Genomic DNA, 19,356 nt, shown 5'->3' on the forward strand with positions numbered 1-19,356 from the left:
GTCACCGTTACCGCTCATTACAGTAATGAATATGCGGCCCCACCCCTATGGGAGGTGGAGCCGCATATTCATTACTGTAATGAGAGGTACCATGTGACCGCTGAGTACAGGAAGAAGCTGCAGCGCCGGGGAACCAGGGAAGTGCAGGGACCGCGCCAGGAGCAGGTGAGTATAATTAGACAGCTCCCCCTCCCCTGCCGACCCCTGGGTACGACTCGAGTATAAGCCGAGAAGGGGGACTTTCAGCCCAAAAATGGGCTGAAAATCTTGGCCTATACTCGAGTATATACGGTAATTCTGGCGTTTTTACTTTTTTTTTCCACTACGTCGTTTACCTATCGGATTAATTCTTTTCATATCTTGATAGAGTGGGCGATTCTGAATGCTGCAATACCCACTATATGTATTTTTTTAATACTTTTTTTAATTACATGTTTTTTGAATGAGGGGGTGATTTGAACTTTTTAATTTATTTTTTTGAATATTTTTTTGAATATTTTTTTTACTTTTCACTTGCTTCAACAGTTTCCATGGGAGACTAGAGATTGCAATTGCGATAATCCAATCGCCTCTGCGATCGCCTGTGTAGCAGAAATGCTCACTTGCTATGAGCGCCGACCACTGGGCGGTGCTCATAGCAATCCGGCAATGACAACTACAGGGGTCTGCTGCAGACCCTGGTTTTGACCTGCGGTCATGTAACGTGGACGCCGATGGGCATGATCACATTGAATGTCGCTGTCAAAGATTGACAGCGGCATTTAACTAGTTAACACCCGCGAGTGAATTGCAATTTCACCTGCGGCTGTTAGAGGCACATGTCAGCTGTTCAAAACAGCTGACATGTGCCGGGAAGGATGTCGGATCTGCGCCGGAGGCCATATAAAAGGGAGGGACACGACATGCACTGTACTAGTACGGCACATGTCATGAAGGGGTTAATCACTAAAGTAATCGTTAAAAAATGAATAATGCTTTCCTATTGTTTTTGGATGTAAGGTGCTTCACTATACTTCCTTTTCATCTGTAATATTATCACCCACTTTTTATCTTACATGTAGGTATATTTTATGTCTTTATCTAATAAAATTGTTACTTTTTGTACATGTGTGGTCATACTTGTAGGTTTTTTGTGAATACTACTAATCCCAAACATTTTAGTAAGATCTCTTGAAATTTTGACCCCTATTTTGGGGATTTTCAATGACAGGCTTTCTCCAGTTTTAGGCTGCATTCACACAATCCATTTTCACATGACTTTATTTTACATTAGTGTATGTGACCTGAAGATGTTTTTGTACCTATTCCATTGTTTTGGATCCACTTTGCTGTACAAATACTGGTGGAGAATTCTGTCATGTAATGTGGCTTAAGGGTAAATCCTGGACCTGACAGATTTTGGAGTAGCTTTTTAGGGACGTGTATGCAAAAGGAAGGAGAAGTATTGTCACTTATTTTCAAAAATGAAATGTGTGAACACAGCCTCTTTCACAGGGCAGTATTTGTTAGTCAAAAGTAAGCGAGAGAGTGTATAATGGAAACAACTAAGGTTGTAAGACATTAGATGGGCAGCACTGTGGAGAGCTTTTTGGCAAGTGTGATAGGTTTTCTGTGTTCCATACCTAATGGGCAACCAGTGCAATAACTGGCACAGGGTGGAGGCCTCAGTATAATGGCTGGACTGTAATATGATCTAGTTTACTGCATTAATGATCGGTTTGAGAGATGCTAGTTTAGTGAGAGGAAAACAGATTAGTAGAGAGCTGAAGTAGTCAAAAACAGAATGTATCAGAGTGACTGTTTTTTGCAGTTTCAACGGTTATAAAATTGTATTTTGGAATTGTTTTAGAGTTGCAGGTGACATGAGCAAGGGAGTGAGGGAAAGATTGAAGTCATATGTAACCTCAAGGCTGCTTGGGAATTATGTTGAACTACATACAGAAATGGAAATAGGCAGGTTGGTTTGTAGGGGGAGGAAAAGCAAGATTTTAAAATTAGGAAAGATTTAATATGAGTTGAAGAGAGGACTTATTAAAGACAGCAAACAGACAATTGCTGGTATTTTATCGTAGTGCATCGGTGATGTCAGGAGAATATAAAGTTGTGTGTATAGATTAGTGATGAAAGCAAAATCTGGTGAAGGTTTGTCCAGTAGGTGCTATGCACAGAGAAGGACATCAAGGACTAAACCTGATAGTAAGAATAAGTGAAGAGTAAGAGCCAGCAAATGACTCCCTGAAAGAGCAGTCATAGGGAAAGAACCAAGGGAGCAGTATCCTTAAAGAAGACTCATACGAAATTTTTTTTTATCCCCCAATACATTCTAAATATGTATGTGCTGTAGTGTAGGTGCATTAAAAAGCTTACCAATTGCCATCATTATTTAATTTTAGATGACCATTGATTGATTCCATGGTGTTGTACATGAGAAGGGGTTGTACAAACTAACAATGACAGACTGGTGCAGAAAAGAGAGGGTCGTGCCCTTGCAGGCTTACATTCTTATCTCCTTTTTACAGTATCACATTGGTCCTCTTCTGTGTCACATGAGCACTCTTATCTTTTGTCAGCTCACGCACCGCTGTATGCAGTGGTGCTACTACCATTATTGTAGGCATATATGGAGCCTCTGAACAGGACTCCATAGACTTGCATTGTGAAAGTGACTTGCGGTTCACACAAACCCCTGTATGATCCGCAAACATGAATAAATAGAAATGCAGCACTCACTGTTTCCTGTGGTGAAAAAAAGTCCTTTATTTCCATTCATACGGACATCCAAAGCAGCATAGCTGCGTGCGAGGGGAGATGGAAGGATGACGGCCGTTTCACGCACAGGTGGCACTTCTATGGGTCCAAGATATTTTTAAAAATATATATAAAAAAATATAAAAGTTCAAATCATCCCCCTTTTAACCCATTCAAAATAAAACAATTAAAAAAATCAAATATGCACACATTTGGCATCGCCATGTTCAAAATCGCCCAATCTATCAATATGAAAAAAGAATGTACCCGATCGCTATACGTCGTAACGAGAAAAAAATTAAAAACGCCAAAATTACGTTTTTTGGTCGCCACTACATAGCAATAAAATGCAATAACGGGCGATCAAAAGATCATACCTACACCAAAATGGTATCAATAAAAACATCAGCTCGGCGCACAAATAAAAAGCCCTCACCCAGCCCCAGTTCACAAAAAATGGAGACGATACAGGTCTCAGAAAATGGCGCCATTTTTTTAAAAACAAATTTTGGATTTTTTTTTTTTCACCACTTAAATAAAAAAGAACCTAGACATGTTTGGTGTCCATGGACTCGTAATGACTTGGGGAATCATAATGGCAGGTCAGTTTTATCATTTAATGAACATTGTTAAAAAAAAACCTCTGGAACTGCCCTTTTTTTTTGCAGTTTCACTGCACGTGGAATTTTTTCCCGTTTTCCAGTACACTGTATGTGAAAACCAATGGTGTTGTTCAAAAGTGCAACTTGTCCCGCAAAAAGCAAACCCTCATATGTCCACACTGAAAATAAAAAAAGTTATGGCCCTGGGAAGAAGGGGAGCAAAAACCGAAAATTCAAAAGCTGAAATACCCCTGGTGGTTAACCCCTTTCTGACATTAGACGTCGAGGTGGGGTGGGCCCGTATGACCACCGACGGTAGTACATCATATGCGATCGGCCGCGCTCATATGGGGGAGCGCGGCCGGGTGTCAGCTGACTATCGCAGCTGACATTCGGCACTATGTGCCAGGAGCGGTCACGCGGTCAAACATGATCGCAGTGTTCCGGCGGTATAGGCAAGCATCGCGCAGGGAGGGAGCTCCCTGCATGCTTCCCTGAGACCCCCGGAGCAACGCGATGTGATCGCGTTGCTCCGAGGATCTCTTACCTCCTCCTTGCTGCAGCAGGCCCGGATCCAAAATGGCCGCTGCATCCAGGTCCTGCAGGGAGGTGGCTTCACAGCGCCTGCTCAGAGCAGGCGCTGGGAAGCCTGGAGCTGTGCACGTCAGATCGCTGATCTGACACAGTGCACAGCAAAGTGTCAGATCAGCGATCTTACACTATAAGGCCGGCGTCACACTCAGCGTATGAAAATACGGTTCGTATTTTACGGCCGTAATACGCAGAAATGTTCCAAAAATAGTGGTCCGTATGTCATCCGTAGGCAGGGTGTGTCAGCGTATTTTGCGCATGGCATCCTCCGTATGGCATTCGTATGGCATCCGTACTGCGATATTTTCTCGCAGGCTTGCAAAACCGACATCTAATGGATTTATGTGCTCAAATGTTCGTTAAAACATATATACAGTATGTATGTATGTATATATATGTATATATAATGTATATATGTGTGTGTATATATATATATATATATATATATATATATATATATATATATATATATATATATATATATATATAATGTATATATGTGTGTGTAATATATATATATATATATATATATATATATATATATATATATATATATATATATATATATATATATTGTATTTATATTTAATTCAGCGCGAGATATGCGAAAAGCCGGTAATTCAATTGCCGGCTTTTCATTTCTCCTTCACAAACCCGACATGATATGAGACATGGTTTACATACAGTAAACCATCTCATATCCCTTATTTTTTTGCATATTCCACACTACTAATGTTAGTAGTGTGTATGTGCAAAATTTGGGCGCTGTAGCTTGTAAAATAAAGGGTTAAATGGCGGAAAAAATTGGCGTGGGCTCATATGAACTAGAGCGTGGGAACTTTTCCAAGGCTCCAGTTCATGAGGACATCCAGCAGAGGGCGCATCACCGCAACTCAAGGTAACTACAGGTCACCCTGCATTTCATTCATTCCCCGGGGTTTTACACACAGGAGCACAATTGCATTAGCAAAGCTCCTTGGTGTAAAATGATTTAACCCCTTCAGATAGATTTACTTCGTGGGACTTGACCTGAGCGACGGAAGGTATGAGATGTTGTTGTTTTATTTTTCCTTTGTTACAGAATGAGGGTCTTCAGCTGGATTAAGAGTCTAATAAAATATTACAACACCCTGTGTCTTTATTTCATTAAAGGACTTTGTAATAACATGTGTGTGTTTTATTAACCATTTCGTACTATTGGATTAATAATGGATAGGTGTCAGAATTGACGCCTCTCCATTATTAATCTGGCTTAATGTCACCTTACAATAGCAAGGTGGCATTAAACCTTCATTACCCCATATCCCACCGCTACACGGGAATGGGAAGAGAGAGGCCAAGTGCCAGAATAGGCGCATCTTCCAGATGTGCCTTTTCTGGGGTGGCTGGGGGCAGATGTTTGTAGCCACGGGGGGGCCAATAACCATGGACCCTCTCTAGGCTATTAATATCTGCCCTCAGTCACTGGCTTTACCGCTCTGGCGGAGAAAATTGCGCAGGAGCCCACGCCAATTTTTTCCGCCATTTAACCCTTTATTTTACCAGCTACAGCTCCCACATTTTGCACATACACACTAGTAACATTAGTAGGGTGGAATATGCAAAAAAAAAAAAGGGATATGAGATGGTTTACTGTATGTAAACCATGTCTCATATCCTGTCGGTTTTGGGAAGGAGAAATGGAAAGCCGGCAATTGAATTACCGGCTTTTCTATAGAACACCGCTGCTTATTTCTCGCAAGTCACACTGTTGGTCCATGTGTAATCCGTATTTTTCTCGCCCCCATAGACTTTCATTGGCGATTTTTTTTGCGCAATATGGTGACAAACGCTGGGACATAGAGAATCATTGGGCCGTGTGTTATGCATATTTTACGGATGTATTTTCTGCCCTCATACGTCCGTAAAACTCGCCCCCCCCGGGGCAATGTTGTAGTGTAAAAAAAATATATATTCACGTGTAAATATATATATATATATATATATATATATATATATATATATATATATATATATATATATATATATATATTTATTTCCTATGAATACATTTCTTTGTAAAAAAAAAAAAATATATATATATATATGTCCTATAAATACATTTCTTTATCTAAATAAAAAAAAAACAATAAAAGTACACATTTAGTATCGCTGCGTCCGTAACGACCCGACCTATAAAACTGTCCCACTAGTTAACCCCTTCAGTGAACACCGTAAACAAAAACAAAAAAAAGAGGCAAAAATCAACTCTTTTGTCACGGAGTTCCCGCGACAGAGCAGTACCAGAAGACCACGGCGTCTGATGGTTCTGCTTCATCTCTGAGAAGAAGCACTTCTCCTGTGTATTAAGTGTTCTGTTTTCTTTCAGCAGGACAGGGGTTAATAGGCCATGTGGAAATTCCTGCTTTCAGCTGTGCTTGGTTAGCCACTCCTCTCTCCTATATCAGCTAGGCCTTCTGGTCAGATCTTTGTCTGAAATAGCACTTGCTAGATAGACCTGGAGTAGTGAGGAGCTGGTGTTTGGAGAGCTGGAGGAATTTATTGTGCGACAGTTGTATGGTTTGTACGCTTGGAAAATTCCTCATCCTTACCTGCCTTATTTACTCTCCCCTTCCTTCACACCCTGGTGGATACCTCTGTTATTTGTGAGAGCATATTTTATGTGAGTGGAGTTTTCTTTTTACCCTTGTCATCGTTCCCCTGTTTGTCGGGTTGGTGTACTGTTGTACACGGTAGCGCCTCTCTTCCCCGGGTGGGGAGGGGGACAGACGCAGGGCGGCAGTCAGGAGACAGGGCAAGGGCGGAGGCCCCGGCATCCTGCCATCTGAGGTATCCCGGGGAACAGGGCGAGTTAGGGTGCCCCCTAGAGCTAGGGCCAGGAAAGGTTCCCCTGGTCCCAGTTTACTCTCCAGTCCAATCGTGACAGCTTTATTATCATACCGCCAAACAAAAAGTGGAATAACACGCGATAAAAAAGACAGATATAAATAACCATGGTACCGCTGAAAACGTCATCTTGTCCCGCAAAAAACGAGCCGCCATAGAGCGTCATCAAAGAAAAAAAAAAGATATAGTCCTCAGAATAAAGCGATGCAAAAATAATTATTTTCTCTATAAAAGTTTTTATTGTATAAAAGCGCCAAAACATAAAAAAATGATATAAATGATGTATCGCTGTAATCGTACTAACCCGAAGAATGAAATTGCTTTATCCATTTTACCAAACGCGGAACGGTATAAACGCCTCCCCCAAAAGAAATTCATGAATAGCTGGTTTTTGGTCATTCTGCCTCACAAAAATCGGAATAAAAAGCGATAAAAAAATGTCACGTGCCTGAAAATGTTACCAATAAAAACGTCAACTCATCCCGCAAAAAACAAGACCTCACATGACTCTGTGGACCAAAATATGGAAAAATTATAGCTCTCAAAATGTGGTAACGTGGTGTGACGGCTGCCAATCATAAAAATCCGCTAAAAAACTCGCTATAAAAGTAAATCAAACCCCCCTTCATCATTTATTTCCATTTTCAGGTTAAGGTTAGGGCTAGGGTTAGTGCTAGGGTTAAGGCTACAGTAAGGGTTGGGGCTAAAGTTAGGGTTGGGGCTAAAGTTAGGGATAGGGTTTGGATTACATATACGGTTGGGAATAGGGTTGGGATTAGGGTTAGGGGTGTGTTTGAATTAGGGTTTCAGTTATAATTGGGGGTTTCCACTGTTTAGGCACATCAGGGGCTCTCCAAACGTGACATGGCGTCTGATCTCAATTCCAGCCAATTCTGCGTTGAAAAAGTAAAACAGTGCTCCTTCCCTTCCGATCCCTCCCGTGCGCTAAAACGGGTTTACCCCCACATATGGGGTATCAGCGTACTCAGGACACATTGGACAACAACTTTTGGGGTCCAATTTCTCCAGTTACCCTTGGGAAAATACAAAACTGGTGGCTAAAAAAAATTTTTGTTGGAAAAAAAAGGATTTTTTATTTTCACGGCTCTGCGTTATAAACTATAGTGAAACACTTGGGGGTTTAAAGTTCTCACAACACATCTAGTTAAGTTCCTGGGGGTGGGTCTAGTTTCCAATATGGGGTCACTTGTGGGGATTTCTACTGTTTAGGTACATTAGGGGCTCTGCAAACGCAATGTGACGCCTGCAGACCAATCCATCTAAGTCTGCATTCCAAATGACGCTCCTTCCCTTCCGAGCTTTGCCATACGCTCAAACGGTGGTTCCCCCCCACATATGGGGTATAAGTGTACTCAGGACAAATTGGACAACAACTTTTGGGGTCCAATTTCAACTTACCCTTGAAAAAAAAAAAACTGGGGGCTAAAAAATAATTTTTGTTGGAAAAAAAAAAGGATTTTTTATTTTCACGGCTCTGCGTTATAAACACTTGGGGGTTCAAAGTTCTCACAACACATCTAGATAAGTTCCTTGGGGGGTCTAGTTTCCAAAATGGTGTCACTTGTGGGGGGTTTCAATGTTTAGGCACATCAGTGGCTCTCCAAATGCAACAGGGCGTCCCTTCTCAATTCGCCGCTCCTTCCCTTCCTAGCTCTCCCATGCGCCCAAACAGTGGTTTACCCCCACATATGGGGTATCGGCGTACTCAGGACAAATTGGACAACAACTTTTGGGGTCCATTTTCTTCTCTTACCCTTGGGAAAATAAAACAAATTGGAGCTGAAGTAAATTTTTTGTGAAAAAAAAGTGAAATGTTCATTTTTATTTAAGCATTCCAAAAATTCCTGTGAAACACCTGAAGGGTTAATAAACATATTGAATTTGGTTTAGAGCACCTTGAGGGGTGCAGTTTTTAGAATGGTGTAACACTTTGTTATTTTCTATCATATAGACCCCTCAAAATGACTTCAAATGAGATGTGGTCCCTAAAAAAAAAATGGTGGTGTAAAAATGAGAAATTGCTGGTCAACTTTTAACCCTTATAACTCCCTAACAAAAAAGAATTTTGGTTCCAAAATTGTGCTGATGTAAAGTAGACATGTGGAAAATGTTACTTATTAAGTATTTTGTGTGACATATCTCTGTGATTTAAGGGCATAAAAATTCAAAGTTGGAAAATTGCGAAATTTTCAAAATTTTTGCTAAATTTCCGTTTTTTTCACAAATAAACGCAGGTAAAGAAATTTTACCACTATCATGAAGTACAATATGTCACGAGAAAACAATGTCAGAATCACCAGGATCCGTTAAAGCGTTCCAGAGTTATAACCTCATAAAGGGACAGTGGTCAGAATTGTAAAAACTGGCCTGGTCATTAACATGCAAACTAAAGGGGTTAATAATATAAAATGATTATTATGTTAATAATTCCCCCCACATGACACCTGATTTAATTAAAAAAAAATTGTCATTTCTGCTATTCATATCAGCTCTGAAGCCCTGCTTTGTATAGCACAGACTAATACAACTTGAAGTCTCCTAAGGAGACTGTACCATATTTAATATCGCTGCTTTCAGAAATCTCCGAACTATCAAAATATAAAGTAAATTAATCAGGTTGGTTAACGACTTACCGTATATACTTGTGTATAAGCTAACCCGAGTATAAGCCGAGGCACCTAATTTTGTCACGAAAAACTAAGAAAACTTATTGACTCGAGTATAAGCAGGGGTATGCATTGTTCCCTCATCCCCATCCTTGTCTTCATGGCTCCTTATTCCCATCCTTGTCTGCATGGCTCCTTACACTGTGTTCCAAATTATTATGCAAATATTTCCTCATATTTTCTCTAAATTACCTATCTGAATTGCAGTCATTGTTATTTTCCAGTCCTCTACTATTGTAGTATAATTGCAATGTTTTGGAACAAACTGCCTATGAAAACAGTATCTTTTTAAAAAAATGAAATACTCAAAATGCATGTTCCAAATTACTATGCACTGCAGAGAAAAAATGGTCAATTGTGAAGTTATAAGCCTTATCAGCTTATTACAAAATGTCTTTTCAAGTGAAAACTTTATTCTAGGTGATGATACATTTGCACATAGGAATCCTTGTTCGAAAGAAGCTTCTGAACTCTCTCGTCCATTGAATTTGTCAGTTTTTGGATGGTTTCTGCTTCAATTGTTTTGCATGTGGATAGAATACTCTCCCAGAGCTGTTGCTTAGATGTGAACTGCCTCCCGCCATCATAGACACTCCTTTTGATGATGCTCCAGAGGTTCTCAATGGGGTTGAGGTCAGGGGAAGATGGTGGCCACACCATAAGTTTGTCCTCTTTTATGCCCATAGCAGCCAGAGATGCAGATGTGTTTTTTTCAGCATGAGACGGTGCATTATCATGCATGAAAATGATCTTGCTGCGGTAAGCACGGTTCTTCCTCTTGAACCATGGCAGGAAGTGTTGTTTTAGAAACTCCACATAGATTATGGAGTTCATCTTTACCCCTTCAGGGATCATAAAGGGGCCGACAATCTCTCTCCCCATGATTCCAGCCCAAAACATTACTCCACCTCCTCCTTGTTGGCGCCTTAGCTGTGTTTTCATGGGGTGTCCATCAACCAGCCATCCTCCACTCCATCTGGACCATTGAGCGTTGCACGGCACTCATCGGTGAACAAAACAGTTTGGAAGTCACTCTTCATGTATCGTTTGGCCCACTTGAGCAGTTTCTGCTTGTGTGCAGTGGATAGAGGTGGTCGACAGGATGGCTTACGCACAGCTGCAAACCTCTGAAGGACCCTGCATCTTGTTGTTCTGGGGACGTTGGAGGCACCAGCAGCTTCAAAATCTTGTCTGCTGCTATGACAAGGCATTTTTGCAGCTGCTCTTTTAACCTTACGCAATTGCCTGTTGGAAAGAGTCCTCAATTTTTCCTTATCAGCATGCACGCGTGTGTGCTGGGAATCAGCTACATACTTCTTGATTTGCGATGATCACGATGAAGTGTCTTGGCAATGTTGATTGTAGTCATGCCTTGACCTAAATACTCCACAATTTGTTGCTTCTCAGCAGCCGACACATCCTTTTTCTTTCCAATTTTGGCAAAAAATGTAGGCTGCTTAATAATGTGGAACAGCCTTCTTAAGTAGTCTTGCCTTTACTTGGACACACCTGCCAAACTAATTTGCACAGGTATCTGCAATTGCTTTCAGTGATATAAAGAGCCCTGACACACATCACCATCAATGAGTTTAAATGACAAACAAAAAAATTCTAACCTTATCACTCCTAAACTCTATGTGCATAATAATTTGGAACACAGTGTATTCCCATCCTTGTCTGCATGGCTCCTTATTCCCATCCTTGTCTGCATGGCTCCTTATTCCCATCCTTGCCTGCATGGCTCCTTATTCCCATCCTTGCCTGCATGGCTCCTTATTCCCATCCTTGCCTGCATGGCTCCTTATTCCCATCCTTGCCTGCATGGCTCCTTATTCCCATCCTTGCCTGCATGGCTCCTTATTCCCATCCTTGTCTGCATGGCTCCGTATTCCCATCCTTGTCTGCATGGCTCCGTATTCCCATCCTTGTCTGCATGGCTCCTTATTCGCATCCTTGCATGCATGGTTCCTCATCCCTATCTTTGTGTGCATGGTTCCTTATCCCTATCCTTGTTTGTATGGCACCCATTAGAAAAGCATTAAAAAAATTCCTACTAACCTTCCCAGCGCGCCCATGCAGCATCTTGTTCCAGTGCCAGCAGCTCCTGTGGCCGGGCGATCCCGTGTCCCCGCTCATTAAGGGAATGAATATTCACCTCTCTCCACGTCTATGGGAGTGAAGAGAGGTGAATATTCATTACCTTAATGAGTGGGCACCCGTGATAGCCCGACTGCTGCTGGAAGCCGGCGGCTGTAACTGCACGCTATAGGAGAAATTAATATTCATTGCCAGTGCAGTGAATATTTCTTTAGCAGTGGGCACAGTTACAGCCGCCGGCTCCTGCCTCCTGTGACCCGCTGCTCTGCCGTTCCCCTGCCGTCTTCTGTCACAATAACTCGTGTATAAGCCAAGGGAGACGCTTTCAGCACCAAAAAAATGTGCTGAAAAACTCGGCTTATACACGAGTATATATGGTAACAAGAAAACAAAAATCTTTAATACCAGAAATGTTTTGGTTTGCCTCTGCAACAATGCAATAAGAGACGATTAAAGCATTTGTATCTACCCCAAAATGGTATAATCAAAAACGTCAGCTCAGAGCGCAAACAGTGAGCTCTCACCCAGCTCCAGTTTCTAAAATATGAAACCTCTACGGGTCTCAGAAAATCGTGACAAACGCAAAAACTTTTTTTCATACAAATTTTGGAATTTTTTTTCACCGCTTACCAAACAAGTATAGTTGATTTTTTTTTTTTTTTTTATATCTGCGTACTCGCACTTTCGTGGGGAGTCATATTGCCAGGTCTGCTTTACCATCTATACAGCCAAAGTCTGGTCCATACTGGTGCTGTTCCTGGTACTGCAGCTTTTAGGAATTTGTTTAGAGAAACTTGATAACTTCACGCTGAAAACATTCATAGTGTTAAACAGCAAAATTGTATTCATAATCTTTTCAAAACCAGGACTTCTTATCGTGACGGCAGTGCATGCAATTTTTATTCATAATTACTAACAAACTTGCCAAATTTATTCTGATGCAAATTTATGTGCTTGATAATTTTAAATGGCTTTTTGTGATTTAGTCTTAATATATTAAAAAATGCCTTATCTGTAAAACACAGGACTTTGACTACCTACACTAAGTCAATTCATCATATTATTTTAAATGTGAATTTATTAGATTTACTTCAGTTATATAAATGAAAATAAAGGTACAGGACAATATTGTGAGGTTGTATGAAGACTTACCAGATGTTGCTTTAGGATCTTTATTTTTCCATTTTTAAAATGTGTATTTAGATTGAAGGTGTGACTGCGCGTGTATGTTTTGTGTGTGTATGGATAGATATACAGATATATAGTGGGTGAAATAAATATTGCGCACGTCACCAATTTTCTAAGTAAATATACTGAAGGTGTATTGACATGAAATTCTCACCGGGTGTTGGTAGTAACTCGTCGAATCCACACAGGCAAAGAAATCAAACCATAGATGTTTATAATTTAAGTTATGTGTCAGAATGAGAAATTATATAGGGAAAAGTATTGGATACGTGAGGTGCAAAAAGCCATGGAAAGTCATGACACCAGCTGAAATCTATCAGTATTTAGAAAGCATTCCTGCCACGTAACCAAAAATATCAGCTGGTTCACCTGATGGCCTTAAAAAGTTCTAATTGCTAAAGTGCCACACAAGAAACCGTATGATGGGTAAACCCAGTGGTTTGTCTCAAGACCATCACAACCTTACTGTTGCAAAATGAACTGATGGCATTGGTTATAGAAGAATTTCTAAACTACTGAAGGTTCCATTGAGCACTGAGCCTTAATCCAGAAGTGAAAAGAACATAATTTCACCATAAACTGCTCACAACCAGTTGCTCCCTGTAAGATTTCAGACAATGGAGTAAAAACAATTATCAGAAGAGTTGTTCAAGAGCTAAGGCACACCTGTGGAGAGCTGTAGAAGGCCGTGGAATCAGCAGGTACAATTGTTTCAAAGAAAACTATAAGCAATGCACTCAACGTCATTGCCTGTATGCACGCTCACCACGCAAGACTCTATTGCTGAACAAAAAGCATGTTCAAGCATGTTTACAGTTTGCTCAACAACATTTAGACAAGCCTGTAACATACTGGGAGAATATAGTCTGGTCAAATGAGACCAAAATTTAACTTTATGGATGCCATAATACACACGATGTTTGGCGGCCAAAAGACCCTGCGTATCCACCCAAAAACGCCATCCCAACAGTGAAGTTTGAAGGTTGCAGAAGCCCATAGAAAATTTATAGAAGGGACTAAAGCTCAGAGTTCAAATCCTGAAGGTCCCGTGGGCTCCTTCTATGAAGATTCTTTGAGTGGAAGAATCAGCCAAAATAGCACCTGAGCAGTGCATGTGTATTGTTTCTCCATACAGGAGGCATCATGAAGCGGTCATCACCAACAAAGGCTTTTGTATGAAATAGTAAATACATTTTAGTAAGTGTGCTCTATACTTTTTACCCGTGTCATTTTTCGTTATTACACAATTACACATAACTTAATTTATGGACATCTGTGGTTTGATTCCTTCTTTGTCTGTGTGGATTGAATGGGTTGTTAACGACGTGATAATTTCATGTCAATAGCACATATATATATATATATATATATATATAGCACCTGTAAAATAAAAAAAAAAATATATAGATATATATGTATGTATGTATGTATGTATATATATATATATATATATATATATATATATATATATATATATATATATATATATATATATATATATAATGGTAGCCCGATTCTAACGCATCGGGTATTCTGGAATATGTATGTAGTTTATTTATGGAGATTTTAGAATAATACATTGAATACACAGGATTCGGCCAGCCGCAACCAATTAGTGAAGCGTGGTTCAAATCCCACGCCAATTCGCGCCCAGACTGCGCGTGTCGCTGATTGTTCACGGCCGGCCACGTAGTATATAGCACAGCCACGTAGTATATAACAGCCCACGTAGTATATAATAGCACAGCCACGTAGTATATAGCACAGCCACGTAGTATATAACAGCCCACGTAGTATATAGTACAGCCACGTAGTATATAAGAGCCCACATAGCATATAACAGCCACGTAGTATATAACAGCCCACGCACGCAGTATATAACTCAGGCCACGTAGTGTATAACTCAGGCCACGTAGTGTATAACTCAGGCCACGTAGTGTATAACTCAGGCCACGTAGTGTATAACACAGGCCACGTAGTATATTGCACAGGCCACGTAGTATATTGCACAGGCCACGTAGTATGTTGCACAGCCCGCGCAGTATGTTGCACAGCCCGCGCAGTATGTTGCACAGCCCGCGCAGTATGTTGCACAGCCCGCGCAGTATATTGCACAGCCCGCGCAGTATATAGCACAGCCCGCGCAGTATATAGCACAGCCCGCGCAGTATATAGCACAGCCCGCGCAGTATATAGCACAGCCCGCGCAGTATATAGCACAGCCCGCGCAGTATATAGCACAGCCCGCGCAGTATATAGCACAGCCCACGTAGTATATTGCACAACCCACGTAGTATATAGTACAGCCAACGTAGTATATTGCACAGCCCACGTAGTATATTGCACAGCCCACGTAGTATATTGCACAGCCCACGTAGTATATTGCACAGCCTACGTAGTATATAGCAATGTGGCTATCATATCCCTGTTCAAAAAAAAGAAAAGAATTAAAATAAAAAATAGTTATATACTCACCTTCCGTTGGCCCCTGGATCCAGGCGAAGCGGTTGCCGACGCTCCTCGCGCGCTCCGGTCTCAAGAGTGCTTTGTGGTCTCGCGAGATGATGACGTAGCGGACTCGCGAGACCGCCACGTCATCATCTCGCGAGATCGCAATGCATGGAGCTGTCACCGGAGCGTCGCGAGGAGCTAGGAAGGCCTGTTCTGGATCCGAGGGGCCGACAGACGGTGAGTATATAACGATTTTTTATTTTTTTTTTATTTTTTTTTAACATTAGATCTTTTTATAGTAAAAAGTTGGTCACACAGGGTTAATAGCAGCGGTAACTGAGTGCGTTGCACCGCGGCATAACGCAGTCCGTTACTGCTGCCATTAACCGTGTGTGAGCCCTGACTGGAGTGGATTATTAAGCGGGCACTGACTGCAGGGAGGAAGGAGCGGCCATTTTGTCGCCGGACTGTGCCCGTCGCTGATTGGTCGTGGCTATTTTGCCGCAACCAATCAGCGACTTGGATTTCCATGACAGACAGAGGCCGCGACCAATGAATATATGTGACAGACAGAAGGACAGACGGAAGTGACCCTTGGACAATTATATAGTGTATATATAGATAGATAGATAGACTGGTTTCACACTTGCGTTGTGCAGAGCTGCAGAGGGCTGCGTACTTCCTCTGTTAAGCCCCATCCACTGCCGCACCTCTTCCATTCAGCTTCGCCTATGTCGGCATGCGTCCTGCATACCCATCTTTAACATCGCGCAGGCCATGCGAATGTATGTGGGTGCCTCCGCATGTGTCGTTTTGACACTGCGCCGACCGCATACATTTGCATGGCCTGCATACCCAATGTTAAAGATGGGTATGCAGGACGCATGCCGACATAGGCGGAGCTGAATGGAAGAGGTGCGGCAGTGGGCGGGGGTTAACGGAGGAAGTACGCAGCCCTCTGCAGCTCTGCACAATGCAAGTGTGAAACCAGCCATATATATATAAAGGTTTGTGTTTGTGTATAGATGGATAGATACGTTATAGTACAATTTTACTTTCATACTTTTGTTTAGCATGTATTAAAATGTATTTGTTTGTTTTCCTTTCCAGAGCGAAGTGGTCCTCAACAGTCCAGGAAGCAGCCAAAGTATTTCACAATGGATGTAGATGATGAAGAAAATATGAGTAAGCTGTAGATTTTGAGTTTTAGCGGAGAGCTTCATGTTGGTAAAATGAAGCCTTATACTCAGTGTACCTCCACCAGTGTTTACATTCACACCAATATATTGTATAACAGAAGATAGTTTACCTGTAGACATACTAATCTCTTAATTAGTTTTCATTTTACTCTGTGGAATTTGAGACTTGGTATAAATGTCTTATAAAATGTACTCTGCACTTATTAATATACTAATGGTCTAGTTCATGGATCCTGAGGTGCACTACAGTAAAAAAAAACAACAACATTTTAAATAGCTTTGTAGAAGAATTGAGTTGATAGTCAATACATTGGACATTTTATATTTCTTTGCATTTCAGTTCCTGATTTAATCATCTGAATTAATCTTTACTGATGGTGTTAGTATAGATATCACTCAGGACCCACACTTTTTATGGCCTTCCTCACTTTTTACAACTTTGATCACATATAAATATGTCCACTTGTGCAAATATGATCCTATCGGCAAGCGAGGATTGCATTTTTTTTTTACTGTTAATTTTAAAATCTTTTTTCCCCCCCTTGGTCTGTTGAGCGCCGAAAGGAGTAACCTATCGAGCTTTTGCTGGAGGATGTTATAAATGAAAATTTAGCAACCATTCCATCAGCTTTGTTAGCTGGGTAAAGTGGTGTGTGTTTGCTTTGGGATCTTGTTCCCATATTCAATACATCTTGGGACTATGAATATTTAAGAGTATGACTTTTAATGATCCATAAAGATAATATTTATTGGAAATAATGTGAACCTTGTTTTAGCAGTTGAGAACGAACAATGACTTTTGTAAAAAGTGAAAAAGTTTGAATTTATTTGGACAGGTTTTGACAAAATTTGTGATTTTAGATGATCATTTTGAGAATTTTTTCTCGCATTTTAAAATAATTTTCATTGTTGATACAGAAAAATAATCAATTTCTTTAGTTGACTATTACAATTGTCTGGCACCCATGCTTGTATGGAAGCTGCCAGCATTAGGAGAATACACCTATAATTACCGTTTTAAATCGGGATATTTATATCCTGGTTATTTCTTGCTTTTCATTTATTAAGAGTCTTTAGATAATGTGCCAAGATGGGAAAAAAACACATTTTAAAAGGATGTATTACATTTTATCTTCCATGTTAATGACAAGCAACAGGTTAATAGGATTTGTCATTACAACTTATGATATATTCCGTGACCACACATCACTGAACCAGTGACAAAGATAGATTAAGGAATCTATAAATTTTGCATTTACAAGATCCTGCAACGAAGGCGTTGTAAGTTACTCTTTCTGGGCACCACAGGTTCAAGCAGCACTGACGTTAAAGAAAATCGTCACATGGATGGAGTGTCAAGAAAGGATGGGAATGGCCAAGGTACCGGGGAGGGGGCTCAGCTATCCAATGGGGGTGAGGGAAGCAACAGGAAGCGACCATTGGAGGAAGGTAATAATGGCCATTCCAAGTTTCGTCCAAAGAAGAGGAAGAAAACGCCAGGGCCTGTGTTGCCAAAGAATGCGCTCATGCAGCTGAATGAAATAAAGCCAGGTTTGCAGTATAAACTTCTTTCTCAGTCTGGACCAGTTCACGCACCAGTTTTTATTATGACTGTTGAGGTTAATGGTCAAGCTTTTGAGGGTTCAGGGCCAACTAAAAAGAAGGCCAAGCTACATGCCGCTGAAAAAGCATTACGGTCTTTTGTGCAATTTCCCAATGCATCAGAAGCTCACATAGCTATGGGAAGAACTCAGTCTATCAACACAGACTTTACTTCCGACCAAGCCGACTTCCCAGACACACTGTTCAATGGATTTGAAAAGCCTGAGCAGGCCGACCATGCATTTTTCTTAGGCTCCAATGGGAATGAACCCTTTAATTCAACAAGTGACTATAGCATGGCACTGGCTGGATCTTGCAATCTAATCCAGTCCCCACTTCCAACACCTTCATTTTTTCCACCTTCCAGTGGGAAAAACCCAGTAATGATCTTAAATGAGCTGCGACCAGGACTGAAATATGACTTTGTGTCTGAGAGTGGAGAGAGCCATGCTAAAAACTTTGTCATGTCAGTCACAGTGGATAACCAGACATTTGAGGGGTCTGGTAGGAACAAGAAACTTGCTAAAGCACGAGCAGCTCAGGCAGCTTTGGCATCGTTATTTAACATGCAGCTGGACCAGACTCCTTCCCAACAGCCTGTTCCAAGTGAGGGCCTACAGTTGCACTTACCTCAGGTAAGAAACTTTAGCAAACTTTTTTGCATTTATGGTTTTTGTCTCATGAAGTATAGCAAAGCTGTGAAAAACCTGTAAAAAATTAATCCATGTATCTCTACATCTTGTCACAAAGCTGTGGGTCTGACCTTAAGATAAGTGATTGCATAATGTGTATTATGCCACCAGAGATGCCAATAATTTCCCTTTAGCTAGTCCCTACCTGCTTAATTGTCTTAGTCATGAAAAAGAAGTGAACAAGAAAGACTTATTGACCATCACTCTAGCCAAGTGCTTTTGCTTTACTCCTTACCTTCGTCTATAGATTTAGTCTTACTCAACAATTATAGTACATTTTACAGATTAGATCAGTGGAAAAGAGGCCTATAAATCTCTCCGCCTCAGTTTCTTAGCATTGATGACAAGGACTGGAGCTGCTGTCCTTATGATCACTTCTGTTTGGTTCAGGAAGGGTTTCCTGGAATAAGCACCTCTGAATGCCGTACAGTTCAGCTCATGAAAAAATATTGCTAGTATGTTCAAGACTACTTAAAGGGAATCTGTCACCAGGTTTTTGCCAAGTAATTAGGGAGCAGCGTGATAATTTCACTTATTGAGCTGCTTGCTGTAGTTTTCATAAAATCACTTATCAGGAGGAAATGATCACTAAAGGGGTAATATATCTGCTGCC

The 19,356-nt window shown here is 40.9% G+C and overlaps 1 protein-coding gene across 3 annotated transcripts in view; it reads left to right on the forward strand.

Annotated features, from left to right (window-relative positions):
* ADARB1 (adenosine deaminase RNA specific B1) overlaps window positions 1-19,356 on the forward strand; it is a 159,949-nt gene that overhangs the window by 121,965 nt on the left and 18,628 nt on the right. For all 3 annotated transcript variants that reach the window (XM_077272161.1, XM_077272163.1, XM_077272160.1), the window contains 2 exons: window positions 16,361-16,435; window positions 17,758-18,686. In XM_077272161.1, coding sequence (XP_077128276.1) covers window positions 16,361-16,435; window positions 17,758-18,686 — 1,004 coding nt within the window. The remainder of the gene's footprint in view (window positions 1-16,360; window positions 16,436-17,757; window positions 18,687-19,356) is intronic.

Source organism: Ranitomeya variabilis, chromosome 7 (assembly GCF_051348905.1).
Source record: "Ranitomeya variabilis isolate aRanVar5 chromosome 7, aRanVar5.hap1, whole genome shotgun sequence".
Classification (NCBI taxonomy): Eukaryota; Metazoa; Chordata; class Amphibia; order Anura; family Dendrobatidae; genus Ranitomeya; species Ranitomeya variabilis.